Source organism: Doryrhamphus excisus, chromosome 9 (genome assembly GCF_030265055.1).
Source record: "Doryrhamphus excisus isolate RoL2022-K1 chromosome 9, RoL_Dexc_1.0, whole genome shotgun sequence".
Classification (NCBI taxonomy): Eukaryota; Metazoa; Chordata; class Actinopteri; order Syngnathiformes; family Syngnathidae; genus Doryrhamphus; species Doryrhamphus excisus.
Window position 1 is genome coordinate 6,888,238 of NC_080474.1, and position 20,015 is coordinate 6,908,252.

Below are 20,015 nucleotides of genomic sequence, written 5' to 3' on the forward strand. Positions count from 1 at the left end.
TCAAGACGCTTCTGTAGCTGTCTCATCATCATTGTGAATGAAGATTATGTTTTGTGTTCCTTGCAGGCAGGCCTGTGATGATTGTGGTGGAATATATGGAAAATGGCTCTCTGGACTCATTTCTCAGGGTGAGTATTGTAATCCAAAGTCATATCGGAGTATTTGCACCTTATGTCACCTTAATATGATTTGGCTTTACAATGAAATTGTACCTTATTTGAGCAGAGACGCGGCAGAGATTTAAAAAGAAAAAGTTGAAGCTTGTTACTCAGTGGATACCCACTTGTTTGCTTTTACACTAACTGATTTACATGTGGGGAGGCACGGCGGCCTAGTGGTTAGCGCGCAGACCTCACAGCTAGGACACCAGGGTTCAATTCCACCCTCGGGCAACTCTGTGTGGAGTTTGCATGTTCTCCTCCCGGTTTCCACATTCCAAAAAAACATGCTAGGCGACTCCAAATTGTCCATAGGTATGAATCTGAGTGTGAATGGTTGTTTGTCTATATGTGCCCTGTGATTGGCTGGCGATCAGTCCAGGGTGTACCCCGCCTCTCACCCGAAGACAGCTGGGATAGGCTCCAGCACCCCCGCGACCCTCGTGAGGAAAAAGCAGTAGAAAATGAATGAATGAATGATTTACATGTACTTTTTGCAGAATGGCAGGGTGATTTTAAAAAATCACATACAGTTATTTGCTTCCAGAGCTGACCGTGAAGTAGGATTCCTTATTTGTAAATTTGGAATATTTCCAAATTGAATCTTTCCAAAAACAATGGTATCCATAGAAAGGAATATTCCAATCTCTTGTCTCCATGCGCCGCTATAATCAAACAGAATAGTCAATGGGGCATTCGCAGTAAAACGTAAACATCAACATCACATGATAATGACTTCCACAAGTTTTTCTTTCACTTGTTGGAATAACTCCGTATTGCCAGTTTTTCCGTTCGTCCAGTATTGAAATTTAGTTTGGATCAAAAACAAACTTTCCGCAGCAGTCCAGTGCTGATTGCTCGCCGCCAATTTTTAAAAGTGAAGAACATCTCCAGCTGCGTGTTACGTCATATCTGATAATGTGCTGAAAGATAAATTTAAACAGGAAAAAATACAATTCAATCTTTCTAATATTTTATAATTAAACTCGGGACATGTTTTATATAGATATATATATTTTCTTTTTAAAGAAAAACTGGACTTGTGAATAAAGTATAGAAGGGTTTAGATTGATGTGAACTCAGACATACAACGTGCCCGGTCATTAGCGTAATGCAAATGTGCAATATTTCCATCACTGTCTCATATATATATCATATTTATTTATTTAACAACCCAATACAATACACTCATATGTGACTTTACTCATCTGTATACACCAGTCATTATTTGCACTATGAACCATTTATCATTGCACTAAATTAATATATCTGCAATATGTCTGCTCCTGCATATGCTCCTGTGCAATACTACGTGTTTATTTTGGATATCTTGTATATATCTTGTTAAATTGTCTTTTTTACTCTACTTTTATATACTTTTTTTTAACTTGACTATTGCACTGAAAGGAGAAGCTCTTGTATAATGACAATAAAGGCCATTCCATTAAAGGCCATTCCAGATTCTGTTCCACAGATGGCGGTAATGCACACCGAAAGCTGCTTGCTAACCGCCAATAAACAACAAAAGAAGAAGGCACCATGACAACTTTGCGTTTGAGCGGGTACAAGATACCTCAATCGGATTGGGGAAAGGAATATTCCACCCCCTGGGAATCCCATTATATGTTCATTCGGATTGGCACTTTTCTTTCGGAATGAGGTGTATACAAATTCTTTCCATTTGAGCAAATAAACCGAATGCAATTGGAATATTTGGGTCCATGTATACATGGCTATTGTAGTTAGAGCATTGAGAACTTCTTTACGGCCTTCTAAATTTGATTTTGAACATTATAAGAACCCTCTAGACTTGAACTAAAAGCGATATAGTTACCTTTACACTCATATTACCCATTATCACATACTACAGTATTAATTGGCCCTGTACCCTAGAAACCGTCCATGAATGATACGGGAAAAGGCCGAAATGATACTGTGTCAAAGCCCAGGGCAGTGATACTGATAAAATATAGAGTTTAACCATGTCCAGTATCAGCCCCCGTAGCTGTCCACTCAGAGCGCGCTGCTCTGGTATCGTGCCCGTGAAACAACCAATCAGAGAACAGCGCACGAGTGCTTAGTGCCTAGTGCTTCTCCAGTCACCAAAAAACCCAAACTTGATTAATGGAACTTTAATTGTCAGATATTGATAAGATAAGACTGTTGATAAAATATTATTGTTGAAATATTTTTGCAATTATTGTGTTTACACTGTTTAGATATAATACATGTAATAAACTGAACATTTTCTGGAAACAAAGTGGTCTTTTGATTAAATAGTACGTGATAATAAGCTAAGGATTAAATAGTATGTGATAATAACATCATCACATGGTTTGTCTGGTATCAGGCCCAGTATCATGCCCCCGCGTGCTAGTATTAGATACTGACACTTGGGGGCATGATACCTGGCCTGATACCAGACAAACCATGTCATAACCTATAAATATCATTCATGAGCGGTTTCTAGGGTACAGGGCCAATTAATACTGTAGTATGTGATAATAACAGAATATAAACCCCAGATTGAGTCTTCATGGTCATTTGCTGCCATCTTCTGACCCCATAGCCGTTCTATATTCAGAGCTTCAGGCAGCAGATGTGAATAGTTATGTCATCTCGGTAGGGGTCTGCGCTCTACTGGATGCCAGTCTTAGTATACATCCGCGTTGGGCTCAGACAACTCAAATATGGTACCATCTGTCAAATGCTGTTTCTCCAAACTACACAGTCATTTCTGAATTGTCAGTCCTGTCTTCTACACATGTCTCCGTGTCTAATTTTTTGGCATTTCCTGCTGTCCCCCTGTCAGCAACACGATGGCCACTTCACCGTCATCCAGTTGGTCGGCATGCTGCGTGGCATCGCCTCAGGCATGATGTATCTGTCAGACATGGGCTACGTTCACAGAGACCTGGCTGCTCGGAACATCTTAGTCAACAGCAACCTGGTGTGTAAAGTGTCGGACTTTGGGCTGTCCCGGATCCTGGAGGATGATCCCGAGGCTGCTTACACGACAACGGTACACCAGAACCCTGAGTAACTGTTGTATTTACTGTATATAGAACACCATTTTGGGTTATTATTATTATATATTAGATATTATATTATCCTAAAATGATGACATCAGCTTTAACTGTTTGTGTGTAAGCAGGGTGGAAAGATCCCGATTCGATGGACCGCTCCAGAGGCCATCTCGTACAGAAAGTTCTCATCAGCCAGTGATGCTTGGAGTTATGGCATTGTGATGTGGGAAGTGATGTCCTATGGGGAGCGGCCATATTGGGAGATGTCCAATCAGGATGTGAGTGCTGCAAATATTTCTATAATATTTCATTCTAGTCTGCAGGTTTGAAAATCCATGCGGTCACACGCGTCTCCATTGCAGGATGTAACTCACCCTTTACCTATTTTATACATCTGATGAAATATGAATCTCATCTTTCTTTTGGTAAATACCTTGTGTATATAACCCTAGAACATAATATTCTATGTGAGAGGTATGTGTTTTGTGTTTTGAATGAGTTAAAGGTCCACCATGATGTGAAATGTAATAATAAATGTAATAATAACATAACCATTCATTCATTCATTGTCTACCGCTTTTTCCTCACGAGGGTCGCGGGGGTGCTGGAGCCTATCCCAGCTGTCTTCGGGCGAGAGGCGGGGTACACCCTGGACTGGTCGCCAGCCAATTACAGGGCACATATAGACAAACAACCATTCACACTCACATTCATACCTATAGACAATTTGGAGTCGGTAATTAACCTAGCATGTTTTTGGAATGTGGGAGGAAACTGGAGTACCCGGAGAAAACCCACGCATGCACGGGGAGAACATGCAAACTCCACACAGAGATGGCCGAGGGTGGAATTATCAAATTATTATAAAGTGGAATTATCAAATGAGATTCAGCCACAGAACCGTCGACGGAAACTAACAAGCTAAATTTGTGAATACTGTACGCTTCTAACGTTTATTAAAAATATTTTAAATGATAAAATGTATCAGTACTCACCACAAATGAATGAGGATGAATGGCAATCACAGGCTTGTGGGGTCGATTCAACCTATCTCAGAGGTCATACTATATAGTATATATATATATATTTATAGCCCCATGATTGGCTGGCGACCAGTCCAGGGTTGTACCCCGCCTCTCGCCCGAAGACAGCTGGGATAGGCTCCAGCACCCCCGGCGACCCTGGTGAGGATAAGCGGTAGAAAATGACTGAATGAATAAATATATACTGTATTTTCCGGAATATAAGTCACACTTTTTTTCATAGGTTGGCTGTTCCTGCGACTTATACTCCAGAGTGACTTATAAATGAAAAAACTGTTTATGTTACATAAACACTGGACACCTTTTCTGCTCATGTTTATTTTTTATGTAGCTTAATAACCATTGTGTTAGCATATCTTGCACCTATTCAGTCTGTTCTCTATTTTTTCTATCTCTTACGTCCCACGAGGACATAATTGGTCAAGTAGTTTGTAAAATAAATTGCCTGCAAAAAATTCGACTTATACTCCAGTGCGACTTATCTATGTTTTTTTCTACCTAATTATTTACCTTACATATAACTTACCTATACATATACATATATATTAATTATTACCGACTTTGGGTGAATAAGATGTTTGCTTCCGGGGAAAAAATATTTTCTGACCATACTTTTTCAGTGTTTTCATAAATATTTTTTATATAAGAATATGTCACATTTACAGTTCCAATGTGACCGAGTGGTTTGCGCACAGGCCACACAGCTAGGAGACCCAAGTTCAATTCCACCCTCGGCTATCTCTGTGTGGAGTTTGCATGTTCTTCCCGTGCATGCGTGGGTTTTTTCATGGTATTCCGGTTTCCTCCCACATTCCGAAAACATGCTAGGTTAATTGGCGACTCCAAATTAATGTGATTGGCTGGCGACCAGTCCAGGGTGTACCCCGCCTCTCGCCTGAAGAAGTGAACCACTGTAACGCTAATATAAAAAAAAACATGCTGCCTTAACATCAAAAACAAATGCTATCTCAGGATGTGATGAAGCGAGAGGCCGTGAAGGTCAAAGGTTCATCACAGTTTGATCCAGTAGCGAGGAAGTTTAAAGCTGGTAGCTTCAGTGTGCCTGAATGACCCGCTGATCCCCCGGCTGTGGTCAAGGATTGGGAGGACCATGGAAGCATATCCGTCCCTCTCTCAGCTCATGTGAAAGCTGCACACATAATCCCTTTAGCTGCTCACACACACACACACAAACATGTATCTATCCACACACACCTTTACTGGGGGTCATGGGGTTCAGGGAGGATTTGTGTTGTTTGAGAATTGCTTCAAAGTGCTTTCCGAGGCAAAAGAACCTGCAGTCGAGCAGCATCAACTTTCGGTCTGCTATTACTAAAGCTTTTGTTATATTATAATATTAACATCCATTGTTGGGATGCAGGGCTGCACGGCGGTTGAGTGGTTAGCGCGCAGACCCCACAGCTAGGAGAGACCAGGGTTCAATTCCACTCTCGGCCATCTCTGTGTGGAGTTTGCATGTTCTCCCCGTGCATGCGTGGGTTTTCTCCGGGTACTCCATAGGTATGAATGTGAGTGTGAATGGTTGTTTGTCTATATGTGTCCTGTGATTGGCTGGCCACCAGTCCAGGGTGTAACCCGCCTCTCGCCCGAAGACAGCTGGGATAGGCTCCAGCATACCGCTGCCACATCCATCCTTTTCCAGCACCCCCGCGACCCTCGTGAGGAAAAGCGGTAGAAAATGAATGAATGAATGCTTTTAATTTGTAAGATTCATTCATTCATTCATTTTCTACCGCTTATCCTCACAAGGGTCGCAGGGGTGCTGGAGCCTATCCCAGCTGTCTTCGGGCGAGAGGCGGGGTACACCCTGGACTGGTGGCCAGCCAATCACAGGGCACATATAGACAAACAACCATTCACACTCACATTCATACCTATGGACAATTTGGAGTTGCCAATTAACCTAGCATGTTTTTGGAATGTGGGAGGAAACCGGAGTACCCGGAAAAAACCCACGCATGCACGGGGAGAACATGCAAACTCCACACAGGGATGGCCGAGAGTGGAATTGAACTTGGGTCTCCTAGCTGTGAGGCCTGCGCGCTGAACACTCATCCGCCGTGCAGCCATTTAATTTGTAAGATAAAAATAACAAAAAACTAAAATAAAGTCTGAATTTCAATATAAATAACCACAAAACTGAAATCATGTAAATAATAAACTCTAAATATTTCCTCCCACATTCCAAAAACATGCTAGGTTAATTGGCGACTCCAAATTGTCCATAGGTATGAATGTGAGTGTGAATGGTTGTTTGTCTATATGTGCCCTGTGATTGGCTGGCGACCAGTCCAGGGTGTACCCCGCCTCTTGCCCGAAGATAGCTGGGATAGGCTCCAGCACCCCTCGCGACCCTCGTGAGGATAAGCGGTAGAAAATGAATGAATGAATGAATGTTGGGATGCATATATTTACATATACCACCAGTATACGATTGTTGTTCGTACACAGGAAATCAAGAAAAGATGCCACCTTGTGGCCATTTTTACAATTTAAAACTAAACTAAACATGATTTCTTCTATTGTGCACTTGCATCATCACCTCTTCCTGCCTCTATTCTTGCCTTTTTCTTGATGTCGTACCTCTACATTCATCTCTGTGTCCAGGTGATTCTGTCCATTGAAGAAGGCTACCGGCTTCCAGCGCCAATGGGCTGTCCTGTGGCGCTCCACCAACTGATGCTGCACTGCTGGCAGACAGAAAGAAGTCACCGGCCCAGATTCACAGATGTCGTCTCCTTCTTGGATAAACTCATCCGCAACCCCAGCAGCTTACTGCCACTGATAGAGGACATTCAGAGGTGGGTACTGTTTTACCCTTGACAAGTGGCTTTTACCAACTTGGCAGTATTGCTGTACATTTTAGCCACGGAAAAAAAGACAAACGCGGTTACCTTGGAGTCCATACTTCTTCCCATGGGGTACATTAATGTAGATTGTACCTGGAGGGGGGCGGCACAGCGGGCGAGTGGTTAGCGCTCAGAGCTCACCGCTAGGAGACTAGGGTTCAATTCCACCCTCAACCATCTCTGTGTGGAGTTTCCTCCCACATTCCAAAAACATGCTAGGTTAATTAGCGACTCCAAATTGTCCATAGGTATGAATGTGAGTGTGAATGGTTGTTTGTCTATATGTGCCCTTTGATTGGCTGGCCACCTCTCGCCCGAAGACAGCTGGGATAGGCTCCAGCACCCCCGTGACCCCTGTGAAGAGGTAGAAAATTAATGAATGAATCAGTGTCACTCTACACATTAAATAATATTGTGGGAAAATTACACATCCATTTAAGAACTTAAGTACTGAGTACATTTAGATTTTGGATCAAGTAAAAAAAAAAACTCACAAAAAAAACATTTGAAGGCTAAAAGTGAACCAAAGAGAGTCAAAATAACTATTAATGGAAAATAATTTTTGTAGGGCAGACAGGGCTTAAAATGAAATAATATCCTGACCTGCTGCATATTTCAGTCCAGGGTGTACCCCGCCTCTCGCCCAAAGACAGCTGGGATAGGCTCCAGCACCCCCGCACCCCCTCGTGAGGATAAGCTGTAGAAAATGAATGAATGAATGAATGAATGTACCTGGAGGGTACATAGATGAACGACTGCATCCCTACGTCTACACATACCATGAATATTACACTGTGTTGGTAACATTCTCATTCCACAAATGAGTAGTGAAGTCTGCCATACTGGGAATATAATTATATTCCAAATCCCAGTTGCACATAAAAATGCTGCCAGTGCCTGATATTGACTGTGTTTCTGGTTCAATCAGTCTACCAGAGTCTCCCGGGGAGGAAATGGACTACCCAATGTTCATCTCCATTGGCGACTGGCTGGACTCCATCAAAATGAGTCAGTATAAAAGCAACTTCATGGCAGCGGGCTACAACACGCTGGATTCAGTAGCGAGGATGAGTATCGAGTGAGTAGTCCAGCCTTTGGAAGAATAACAGGCTCGATTGCTGGCAACTGCCCTACACATATTATGCTTGGTACATAAGTAGATAAACACAACATTAACAGTACTACTGCAGTACCCAAATCACTATAACTCGGACTCAAACAGATCTCCTTCAATATTCTCACTTAAAAAGGTAGCGACTTATAGAAGTCACTAGTATAAAACACTTTTTTTGAATATTTAAAATACCGTATTTTCTGAACTCCAGAGTGTAAGTCGCAAAAATGCATAATTAGGTAGAAAAAATACATACATAAGTCGCATTTTTTGCAGGTAATTTATTTTACGAACGACTTGACCAAAACAGACATTATGTCCTCTTGGAAGGCAAGTTGTAACATTAATAAAAGAATAGAGAACAGGCTGAAAAAAACTGTTTATGTAACATAAACAGTTTTTTTCATTTATAAGTCGCTCTGGAGTATAAGTCGCAGGAACTGCCAACCTATGAAAAAAAAGTGTGACTTAAAATTAAAAACTATTTTACATTGCTAAACTTTTAACATCTCTATCAGTATGTTTATTATTTATTCCAAATACCTATTTTATACATATATGTATATTGCGTAAATCAAATGTATGTTTATATAGTTATTGTGTGTAAAACATTAAAATTGCTTGATGTTGATTGTCATATTTAGAGTTTATTATCTACATGATTTCAGTTTTGTGGTTATTTATATTGAAATTCAGACTTTATTTTTGTTTTTTGTCATTTTTATCTTGGAAATTAAATGGCTGCACGGCGGTCGAGTGGTCAGCGCACAGGCCTCACAGCTAGGAGACCCGAGTTCAATTCCACTCTCGGCCATCTCTGTGTGGAGTTTGCATGTTCTCCCCATGCATGCGTGGGTTTTTAGGGTTTCCTGCCACATTCCAAAAACATGCTAGGTTAATTGGTGACTTGGTGACTCCAAATTGTCCATGAATGTGAGTGTGAATGGTTGTTTGTCTATATGTGCCCTGTGATTGGCTGGCCACCAGTACAGGGTGTACCCCGCCTCTGGCCCGAAGACAGCTGGGATAGGCTCCAGCACCCCCGTGACCCTCGTGAGGATAAGCGGTAGAAAATGAATGAATTAATGAATCTTACAAATTAAAAGCATTCATTGAATGAATGAATCTTACAAATTAAAAGCATTCATTCATTTTCTACCGCTTTTTCTCATGAGGGTGCTGGAGCCTATCCCAGCTGTCTTCGGGCAAGAGGCGGGGTACACCCTGGACTGGTCGCCAGCCAATCACAGTGCACATATAGACAAACAACCATTCACACTCCACACAAACTCCACACAGAGATGGCCGAGGGTGGAATTGAACCCTGGTCTCCTAGCTGTGAGGTCTGCGCGCCAACCACACGACCACCGTGCCGCCCCAAATTAAAAGCAGTGCCATTCAATTTCTTTTGTAAGCAAACGAAAATCCCAAATCCAACCTTATAGGTTTTGGCTTCAGCTGTATTCTGATTATCATACAGTGTTTGTGTGTGTGTGTTTTTGTGTGTTTGTGTGCGGGTGTGCGTGTCTCCTCTCCGCCTAGAGATGTGAGGCGTATTGGGGTGGATCTTATCGGCCACCAGCGGCGGATCATCAGCAGTGTCCAGACTCTCCACCTCCAGCTACTGCACGAACAGGAGAAAGGCTTCCACGTATGAGGTCGTCCTTTCACATGACCTGGGATGAACAGATTGAAGGAGCAGATGGAAGTGAAGTCTAGACTGTGAGACACACTCTACAAGCCTGTGCCTGAGTCTTAACCCCTCATCCCGTCTGTTTTAAGGAGGTCATCGGAGCGGATGCACTGACTCCTGGGCTTCTTTAATCCTTCAGTAGTGAACGACTCTTTTTTCTACGACACCCATTATAATACCTGGTCTGGCCAGACTATTTTTAGACCACCTGATAGACCTTCCAGTCTGGCTCAGGCCCTTACTTAGGGGAATGTAATGCCTTGTTACAGCTGCCGACTTCAAATATCTAGACATGTAGATTTATGGACATAATCTACTGAATTCTTCTTTTCGTGCTCATGTAGCTGCTCCTGCGTGTGCAAAGTTTTTGTTCTCAGAAAAAAAACAAAAAAACAGAAAACACACCGTCACTACTTTTCATTTTGGAATTTGATCATAAAGGTATGTGGATTGGAATTTGAATACTTGAAGAGCGCAGTGAAAAGCAAGATGTATTGAATGTTCAAGTGTATAGATTAATCAGTAATTATTATCATAATCTTATATCTATATATATATGTGCAGATCTGTATGTCAAAAGCCCTAGTGAATCTAAAATCTTATTTAAAATCATATTTATTTATGTCCGATCAGCAATAATCATGCAGTGTCTCTCACAGAGAGATGAGGAATTGTGCAATGAGAAACTTACCAACATGGGACTCGCTCAACCGTCCGTGTTTTTTAGTGCCACATGCCAAGCTCACTAGACTGGTTCAGTTGCCTTCACGTGAAAAACACATTGTTTTATGAATCTGCGAGAAACATATAGAATTGTAAGAGTTGCCTGACAGAAAACAATCACCACTGTCTTAACATTCGAATGTTCACACGGGTCATTATTTTTTGCCTAACACGCAATAACACGGTTATGGTTCCTCAGAAGTACATTCAGTCCAAGTAGTCACAAGGAGATGAATAGAAGTGACTTGATCTAAGAACACAACTAACAGTCCATGTTCATGTCTAGGCCAGTTTGTGCTTTGCCGTTTTGATCATATAAAGGTTGTTCAATATGTGGCAGTAGAGGAATCAAGTGTACATAAAAGTAGTCAAAATGAAAACTTGTTGGATCTGCAGTAGTGGATGTCATGTGGTCAGATGTTTGCCATTGAAATGATTTATCTTCATTCTCTGAGACAATGGTCGACAGGTGGAACCGTTTTACAAATAACTATATGAAAAATGGAAATCAGTGACACTTTTACTTTCAGTGTGAATTAGCACAGGCTCTGTCCGACTGCATCGTTTAACGATTCCGTCTAAAAAAAAAAAAACAAGGTGGACGTTTATTCTTTATCCAGTTGGTTTACAGATGTATCCGTATGTTCAAACTTGTTCAATGCTACGCCCTCTTTTGTAACAATGTTGAAGTATCCTTGAGTGAAATACCGAACGTTGTCAGTGGGTATATAAACGTGGTAACAATGTCAAAGCGCTTTGAGTATCTCAAAAAGTAGAAAAACGCAATAGAGTCCAGTTGCATCTTATGATTTTTATGCCACTTTCACTATGACTTGAACGGAATCGTTCAGTTTTTAGCCATGGATCACAGGACCTCAAAGTGTAATAGTACTCCAAAATACTATTGTAGTATTCCAAGCTAATAATAATCCAAATCTAATTTTAAAAAATAAGCCAATTGGGAGGTTTGCCTTTTGTAAGACGGAAACTGTATGTTGGTAATCATAATTACCGTATTTTCCGGACTATAAGTCACACTTTTTTTCATAGGCTGGCTGTTCCTTGCGAAAACTGTTTATGGACACCTTTACTGTTCTTGTTTATTTTTTGTGTAGCTAAATAATCATTGTGTTAGCCGTTCTCGATTCTTTTATTGTTACAACTTGCCTTCCAAGAGAACGTAATGTCTGTTTTGGTCAAGTAGTTAAAATAAATTACCTGCAAAAACTTCGACTTACATATACTCTAGTGAGACTTATGTATGTTTTTAAAAATAAGGCAATGGGAGGTTCGCCTTTTGTAAGACGGAAACTGGATGTTGGTAATCATAATTACCGTATTTTCCGGACTATAAATCGCACTTTTTTTTCATAGGCTGGCTGTTCTTGCGACTTATAAATGAAAAAAGTTGATGAACACCTCTACTGTTCTTGTTTATTTTTTGTGTAGCTAAATAACCATTGTGTTTGTTCTCTATTCTTTTATTGTTACAACTTGCCTTCCAAGAGGACTTCCAAGAATGTCTGTTTTGGTCAAGTCGTTCGTAAAATAAATTACCCGCAAAAAATGTGACTTATAAACCAGTGCGACTTATGTATGTTTTTTTTCTACCTAATTATGTATTTTTGGCCTTGTGCGACTTAAGTCCAGAAAATACGGTATTTTAAATATTAAAAAAAAGTGTTTTATACTAGTGACTTCTATAAGTCGCTACCTTTTTAAGTGAGAATATTGAAGGAGATCAATTTGAGTCCGAGTTATAGTGATTTGGGTACTGCAGTAGTACTGTTAATGGTGTGTTTATCTACTATGTACCAAGCATAATATGTGTAGGGCAGTTGCCAGCAATAGAGCCTGTTATTCTTCCAAAGGCTGGACTACTCACTCGATACTCATCCTCGCTACTGAATCCAGCGTGTTTTGGTCAAGTAGTTAAAATGAATTACCTGCAAAAAAATGCGACTTATACTCCAGTGAGACTTATGACTTATGTATGTTTTTATCTACCTAATTATGTATTTTTGGCCTTGTGCGACTTATACTCTGGAGCGACTTATAGTCCATTAAATATGGTAATATGTAGTCAAGCAGATGTTACTCAGGCGTTCTGTGTTTCATAAGCTGGGGGCTGAATGAAGACGTTTCTGGGATGTATTTGGACGTTAAAGACGGAATCGTTCAACGGCAATATAGGACAAAGGCTTTAGGGAAAGCAGAGCATCCCGTGTCCTTCTAATGGCACCATGCAAACAAATATGCCTTACAGTTTAGTCAAACATGTTTCAGTGGAATCAGAAGGACCTAGCCTTTAAGTGAAGTTGTATTATTCCATATACGGGCTACAAAGAGCTGCTCCGTTCAGTCACAGTATGCCTGCAATCATCAGGTATATAAGGAAGCTGCACACATTTCATCCCATGCACTCTCACTGGCACCACCCCCCCTCTACAGTCTATGGAGAATTATCAGATGCTGTTTGTTAAGCATGTTCTACTGCTGAGCAATGTTAGAACGTTCTTTTGTACAAAGTACAAGTATACTTACTATTATAATTCTTGTATTTTATTTTTTTATAATTTCCAAAGAGATGTTGTAGATCTTGCACACTGTAAGAGGCAGTTACTGCGAATATTTATTTGCAAAATAAAGCTGAAAAGTTCTGCGGGTTGACTGTTCTCTGAATGATTTTTGTTTTTTTTATTTAAAGAGAAACAAAATTCACCAACCTCGACCATCTCTGTGTGGAGTTTGCATGTTCTCCCCGTGCATGCGTGGGTTTTCTCCGGGTACTCCAGTTTCCTCCCACATTCTAAAATGTGAGTGTGAATGGTTGTTTGTCTATATATGCCATGTGATTGGCTGGCACCAGTCCAGGGTGTACCCCGCCTCTGACCCGAAGACAGCTGGGATAGGCTCCATCACGCCTGTGACCCTGGTGAGGATAAGCAGTAGAAAATGAATGAATGAATTAGTTAGTTAGTTAATTAATTAATTAATTAATTAATTAATGTATGGTCTGTGTCAGTATCATCCTGCGGCTTCTTTAATCTAAGCAGTCAATTGCTGTGTTCGAAACCGCATGCTAACTCCTACATACTTCCATGCCCATACTATCTACACTCCATACTGCATACCCAATCCATCAGACAGTATGCAAAGCCTTTACACTACAGCGTACTACATGATAACCCACAATGCATTGCGCTCCTACCCAAGCCGAAATCGTAAGGCTGATGCTGATTTCACTTTAGCTCTAAACTCTTTTTTTTTAATCAGGCGAGAAAGTGGCCGTTTAGATCCCGAGTGTGCCATTTATTTATCCAAATACCAACCGTTTACAATTTCGTTCGGACGAATTCGGCTAATTTTAAGCTAGCCGAAGTGAGCAGCGCACTTCTGTGTATTTTCACAACCTAAAAAAAACCCTTACTTTTCTCATACAAAAAAAATAGTGATAAATCACTGCTTTTACTTTGAAAACAAGAAGCGAACCAACTCGCAATATATCTTACTTTGGTCACGTCGCGTTGTATCCTGGGTAATTTGCGTGTGAGTAGTATGCTGATGATACATACTCAATGTTTCTGACGAATGCAGTATACATCCGGGAACTTCTCGCATACTGCCAGTGTAGACACACTACATACTCAAAGAGTTAGTAATGAGTAGTAGGTAAGTATGTGGTTTCCAACACAGCCTATAGGTATGATGACCACCAGCCAAAAGATGGCGCTCTTTCACCACTCATCACCTCTGGTGTTGCTGTGTTGAAAGTTCACCATGACTTCCTTCAATTGTTATATAAATGTAAACCTTGGGTGTCCAACAATAGTTCTTACAGATGCACTGAATCACAGTGTCAGGAACAAAGAGTGGTAGACTGACGCTGGCTTGATTTAGGCTGCAGCTGTTGTTGTTGTGGGAATCTTAAAAGCAGGCCAGAGCATTACACTAATGAATCAAATTCATCAGGATGAGGAGCCTTGGACGGCGCACACTCCACGATCAGGTCACCGGGTGGTTTGCAGATCTTAATTCGTCCTAATGGGATTAGCTGCTGCAAGCTGGGATGCACAGGCAGCATGTCATCTTGTTCCAGTGTTTACTCCAAAGACGGAGCACATTGCCTTTGGTTGGCATATTGGAACAAAAACAAGAACGTTTATGGGGTGATGTGTAGTAGGATTCATCACCTTTAATGGGGCTGCTAGATAAACTGTCAGGCTGGCTCGGCCTAAGGAAGAAAGAAGTGAATGTTTTATGTTTGGGGCTGGACAACAGCGGCAAAACTACCATCATCAACCAACTGAAGCCTGCCAATGTAAGTACATGATACAAGCCGACTGGAACTGTTTCATTCAACAAGCCAACTATCACAGGTTATTTCTAGAGTATTTATTTGCAATCATTCATTGATTGCTTGTTTCCAGAATTCAAATCGTTTAGGCCCATTCTCAGAGGAGTGGAAACATGTTAGTCAGGTAAAGTCTATACTCTACACTCCTTATATGTTGACATACTTTTGCCGTTACTTGTCCTTTTTTGTGTGTTTGTGTGTATGTGTGATTGGGTGCATGAAGACACAGGCACAAGAAATAGTCCCAACGATTGGATTCAACATTGAAAAGTTCAAGACTTCAAGGTAAGAATCCTTTTCATACGTTGAACTGACTGATCGTCATTATTTTTACCTCTACTCCTCTCGGCGTGCAGCCTTTCCTTCACAGTTTTTGACATGTCCGGCCAGAGCAGATACAGAAACCTGTGGGAACACTATTATAAGTATGCATGATCATTTCTGACAAGGATTTCAACACACACTGGGTCTGTCTCAATTTCGTCTGTCCTTGTCTGTTCTTCAGAGAAAGCCATGCCATTATATTTGTCATTGACAGCAGTGACAAACTGAGGATGGTCGTTGCCAAAGAGGAGCTTGATACTCTTCTCAAACACGGAGGTACAGCACTGTGAATTATCTGCAATCTAATCCCAATTGCTTAGTACTAGTACTAATATATAGTATTAATAGTGCATAGGTTACTTGTTGTGGAGCTTTAGCTCAAGTGTTTTTGATTGAATGATGCACAAACCTCCAGCTAGGTGGCAGCAGTGTTCAAATTAATCAAGAGGCTGCCTGTTTAACCCAGTTGAAGAAGTAAAGGAGCACCATTGTGCAAAGTCAATTCAAGCCAAACTTCACCACAACAATATAGAAAATGTATTAATTCATTCATTTTTTACCGCTTTTTCCTCACGAGGGTCGCGGTGGGTGCTGGAGCCTATCCCAGCTGTCTTTGGGCGACAGGCGGGGTACACCCTGGACTGGTTGCCAGCCTATCACAGGGCACATATAGACAAACAACCATTCACACTCACATTCATACCTATGGACAATTTGGAGTGGCCAATTAACCTAGCATGTTTTTGGAATGTGGGAGGAAACCGGAGTACCCGGAAAAAACCCACGCATGCACGGGGAGAACATGCAAACTCCACACAGAGATGGCCGAGGGTGGAATTGAACCCTGGTATCCTAGCTGTGAGGTCTGCGCGCTAACCACTCGACTGCACTGACAAAATATATAATAAAAATATTTAAACATTCCAGCACAAAACAAAAAATCTCTTAACATTATTTTTCACAGTTACAATGATTAAGATATTTTTTCACATAAGCACTTTAAAGGGGACCTATTATGTTTTTTCCACGTTTCTATAAATGTTGTATTGTAATGGTAAACGATGCCATAGTTTCAGATAATGAGGTTTATACATTTGGAATTGAGCCCTGAAAGAAGTTTGGGATGGCTCTGAACGCTGGCTTTCAGAGAGTTCTTTCAAACGCATGGTGACTGTGACATCACGGTGAGACGTGACTTCCTAATATGGGCGTTCCATATTATTCCAACTGTACAAACTGTTTGCTGTACAAGTTGAGTAGGACCAATCACAGCCAAGTGGGCGGGCTGTGGGTGGAATGAATTAAAATCCTAGGAAATATAGCTGGAATAGGTGCAGGTTCTGGAAGATCTAGAAAGCTTTCTGGGCAGGTTCTTCTGAGGAAATTTAAAGATCACCTTTAAAGTTTACTTGAGTGATGGATTGTTTTTTGATAATGACAGTGGCTAACTTGTTTCATCTCCAGTATGACAGTTGGCAATGTTTATACTGTTTATATTATTAATTGTAGTATTGAAGGTAGTCTTTATTTCGTTTAGTTATTGTAATTTTATTTATTACTTGCTGCACCGTGGGTCTGAGAAGACTGAAATTTCATGTATGCTGTATGTCGAGCATGTTTAGCATATTTGACAATAAAGTCGACTTTGACTTGACTTTGACTTCAAATGGTACTAAAGTTAAGGGCTTTGTGATGATTCTGTGACATACTTTAATTACCTTAATTCCAATGGGGAAGCTGGAGGTTTACATTAGATGAGTTTTTAGTTGTAAAGCTGTATCTTAATCTTGATATCCAGATATGTAAACATATTTACATCTGTAAATATTTTGCTGGCTCCATATTTTGCTGGTGCTATAAATTAGATTTCTCCATGTGACCATGTATAAGATCCACAAGTACGTGCCTTTTAGTCCTTATTTCACTTCTTGAAATATCTGTGCAAGATCAATATATTAACTGCCATCACTGGTTTGTTTATGTGTACGCAGATATGTGCAGTAAAAAGCTGCCGGTGTTATTCTTTGCAAACAAGATGGATCTACGAGACGCCATGTCTTCTGTCAAGGTCTCCCAGATGTTGTGTTTGGAGAATATCAAAGACAAACCATGGCACATCTGGTAATATTCCTCAATCGGATAACCACACATTTAATAGTCTACAACCTACTCTGATTTGCTATCTTAAAACGTTGGCTTGTTTTTAAGTGATGTGCATTTGAAATGACATGGCTAATGTGAAGAATGTGGTTAAATATTATTGGTCAGGACAGCAGCATGCACTTGAACTTGACCTGCTCTTCCATGTGTTTTGCATCGTGTTTACTCATTAGACAGATGCAAAGCAGATGGATGAAGAGTTAGGTTTAAATGATTCAAGATCCACAAGGTAATTACCAAATCCTCAACATGTTTTCCCTCTCCCTCAGTGCTAGCAATGCTATAGAGGGCGAGGGCCTGCAGGAAGGAATGGACTGGCTTCAAGGTAATGTAGTCCTCTTAATCATGCTTACTAGACTTCAAGATACAACTACTAGTACTGTATACATTTCTATCTGAATCAATAATGTTGTGTGGATTTTTTTTTCCAACCCATAGAACAAATTGCACAGTAAGTATCACCGTGATGTATAGTGTATTGTGTTGAATTGTGAAGTGATAGTTGTGTTGAATGTTGTGTTGTGTGCCTTGCAAAAAATATATATATATATATAAAAAGCAATATGCATGCAAAGATTTAACCCACAATCCAAAATACTGTCCTCTAATTGACACTGTGGTTGAAGTAGTTTTACCTCTACTATGACGTCTGAATGCACCACGTTTCACTTTTAATACAGCTCACACTGCCAGCAATGCAGACGTAGCACCTGTAAAGCTGAAATTCACATGATTAAGTTAGTTTAAGAAACATTTTGTGCTGTAGTCAACCCAAATTCATGTGTCTTACAACATGCACAGGCAATTAAGAAAACATGTACACATGCGCTGATTTTAAAGATAATGAATATATCGCTAGAATGATCAGCAAGAGGCGTCATAATGTGCAACCATGTAAGATGTAGATCAGAGGTCTCAAACTCAATTTACTTGGGGGCCACTGGAGCTCGGGTATGGGTGAGACTGGGCCGCATCAGGTTTTCCAAAAAAAAAAAAACGCATTTATTAAGAACAAAAAAATTTAAAAAAACTTCGCTTTGGTTCCAATTTTCTACAAGAAAAGCTCTGATAAAACATTCCACTGTTCTCAAATATCTTGTTTTTTATTTTTCCACACAAAATAAGATGAAAAATAAATAAACAAATCAAGAATAAAGAAAATCAATCAATCAGTAATAAAGAAATATAATAATAATAATAAAACGGCAAATAATAAAAACTTAAGAAACCACATATAGTTGGTGGGTAGACAAATTATTTTTTTCAGATTAAAATTAACAAAGCATTATTAGAGCCCTGTAGACATGACAAAACACGACTATAGTCGCATTTATACTCTTTTTATTTACAACATATTGCGCAACTGCAGGGTCTTGAGACACACGCTAACTCGCAAACTAGAGAGCTAGCGACCTAAACGGTAGCCTTCAAGTTATTTCCTTTAAACTTAAATAGCCAAAAACTTACCACTTCCACACGGATCGGGAGGATGACTATTAACAGTTATTTAACCTTTAACATGAACATTAATCAAACGTAATAATTTTTTCTGGGTACATGATACCATACAGCATCCATATCAAACTTGCGCGGGCCGCACTAACATTAAACTTTCATATCAAGGCGGGGGCCTCAAACTAGTGTCCTGTGAGCCACATTTGGCCCGCGGGCCACGTGTTTGAGACCCCTGCTGTAGATGCTTTTTCAGACCTTTTCTGACTGGCCAAAAGGCACATGACAGACAACAGTGAAGAGGGAAATGTGTAGTTTTTGGAACTATCCATGTTAGTGTGGAGACAGCCTAAGATATCGGTCACCGTGCGTCTCAAAGTAATCTAAAAGGCCAGGAAGTTGTAGAAAATGTATTCTCAGGGAAAGTATGATTGCAGCACAAGTGTTGGTGCCAGTTGTGAAAATGATCAAAGGGCTCTACCCCTAGTACATGCCTGGTCATCTCTGCGGTTGAGTAAATCAATATCACTTCTGAAGAAACACAGTAGAATATATTAGAGAGATGCAAGTTGTTAAAACTTTATAGAAAATGATAAAGGATACGATAGACTAACTGTTATATTTACATTGGCAGAATTGTTTCTGTCCTGAGTTGGCTGACTGATGTTTTTTCCCTGACCAGGTCATATCAAAACAATGACAACATGAATCAATGAAATGCCTGTGGCCCTTACGTCATCTAGGGATTCTATCAAGCTTTATGTTATAGAGCCTTAAAGGCAAATACATAATACATTTAGAGTTTGGTATTTTCTATCCATGCTTTAGTTTTTTTTTATCATCCAAAAGTGATCATGTTACATCACAACACATCTGCAAAAAGAGTTGTTTTTTTATGTGATGTGGTAACATAACATTATTATGTGTATGGCACACTAGTTAGAGGACATTTGTATGCAGCCATCTTACCTTATGTATCATTTCAGTATTTGTGACCATGTTTTTTCATTCATTGTAACTTTGACTTCTTTTCTATGCATGGAATAATGTTGTTTAATAATAGGCAACAATAAAAGCTTGGTATAGAATTTAATG

At 40.2% G+C, this 20,015-nt stretch overlaps 2 protein-coding genes across 9 annotated transcripts in view; both read left to right on the top strand.

The window, feature by feature from the left end:
* The window catches only part of LOC131135553 (ephrin type-A receptor 6-like), a 203,413-nt gene extending 190,046 nt beyond the window's left edge, over positions 1-13,367 (top strand). For 2 of the 5 annotated variants that reach the window (XM_058081592.1, XM_058081593.1), the window contains 6 exons: positions 67-128; positions 2,971-3,180; positions 3,310-3,462; positions 6,856-7,049; positions 8,026-8,175; positions 9,756-12,683. In XM_058081592.1, coding sequence (XP_057937575.1) covers positions 67-128; positions 2,971-3,180; positions 3,310-3,462; positions 6,856-7,049; positions 8,026-8,175; positions 9,756-9,930 — 944 coding nt within the window. In that variant the 3' untranslated portion in view covers positions 9,931-12,683. Of the gene's footprint in view, positions 1-66; positions 129-2,970; positions 3,181-3,309; positions 3,463-6,855; positions 7,050-8,025; positions 8,176-9,753 lie in introns of all 5 variants that reach the window. The other 3 variants (XM_058081589.1, XM_058081590.1, XM_058081591.1) reach the window with 3 other exon arrangements.
* Positions 13,368-13,895: 528 nt separating this feature from the next.
* LOC131135558 (ADP-ribosylation factor-like protein 6) lies at positions 13,896-19,995 on the top strand. 4 transcript variants are annotated; one of them, XM_058081606.1, is made up of 10 exons: positions 13,902-14,299; positions 14,600-14,948; positions 15,058-15,108; positions 15,208-15,269; positions 15,341-15,409; positions 15,490-15,584; positions 17,300-17,429; positions 17,738-17,793; positions 17,907-17,919; positions 19,603-19,995. In XM_058081606.1, exons 2-10 carry the CDS (start codon positions 14,826-14,828, stop codon positions 19,634-19,636), a joined length of 633 nt encoding a protein of 210 aa, XP_057937589.1. In that variant the 5' UTR covers positions 13,902-14,299; positions 14,600-14,825; the 3' UTR covers positions 19,637-19,995. The 4 variants fall into 4 exon arrangements, with proteins under 4 accessions (XP_057937591.1, XP_057937590.1, XP_057937589.1 ...); XM_058081605.1 differs by having other exon boundaries at positions 13,902-14,948; XM_058081608.1 differs by lacking the exon at positions 15,058-15,108 and having other exon boundaries at positions 13,896-14,948.
* The last annotated feature ends 20 nt before the right edge of the window (positions 19,996-20,015 follow it).

Bases quoted from the DNA above. Each gene is read 5' to 3' on its own strand.
- LOC131135558 (XM_058081605.1), top strand. From the start codon at position 14,826: ATGGGGCTGCTAGATAAACTGTCAGGCTGGCTCGGCCTAAGGAAGAAA. The intron at 14,949-15,057 runs GTAAGTACATGA...GCTTGTTTCCAG, and splicing joins ACCAACTGAAGCCTGCCAAT to AATTCAAATCGTTTAGGCCC. The intron at 15,585-17,299 runs GTACAGCACTGT...ATGTGTACGCAG, and splicing joins TACTCTTCTCAAACACGGAG to ATATGTGCAGTAAAAAGCTG.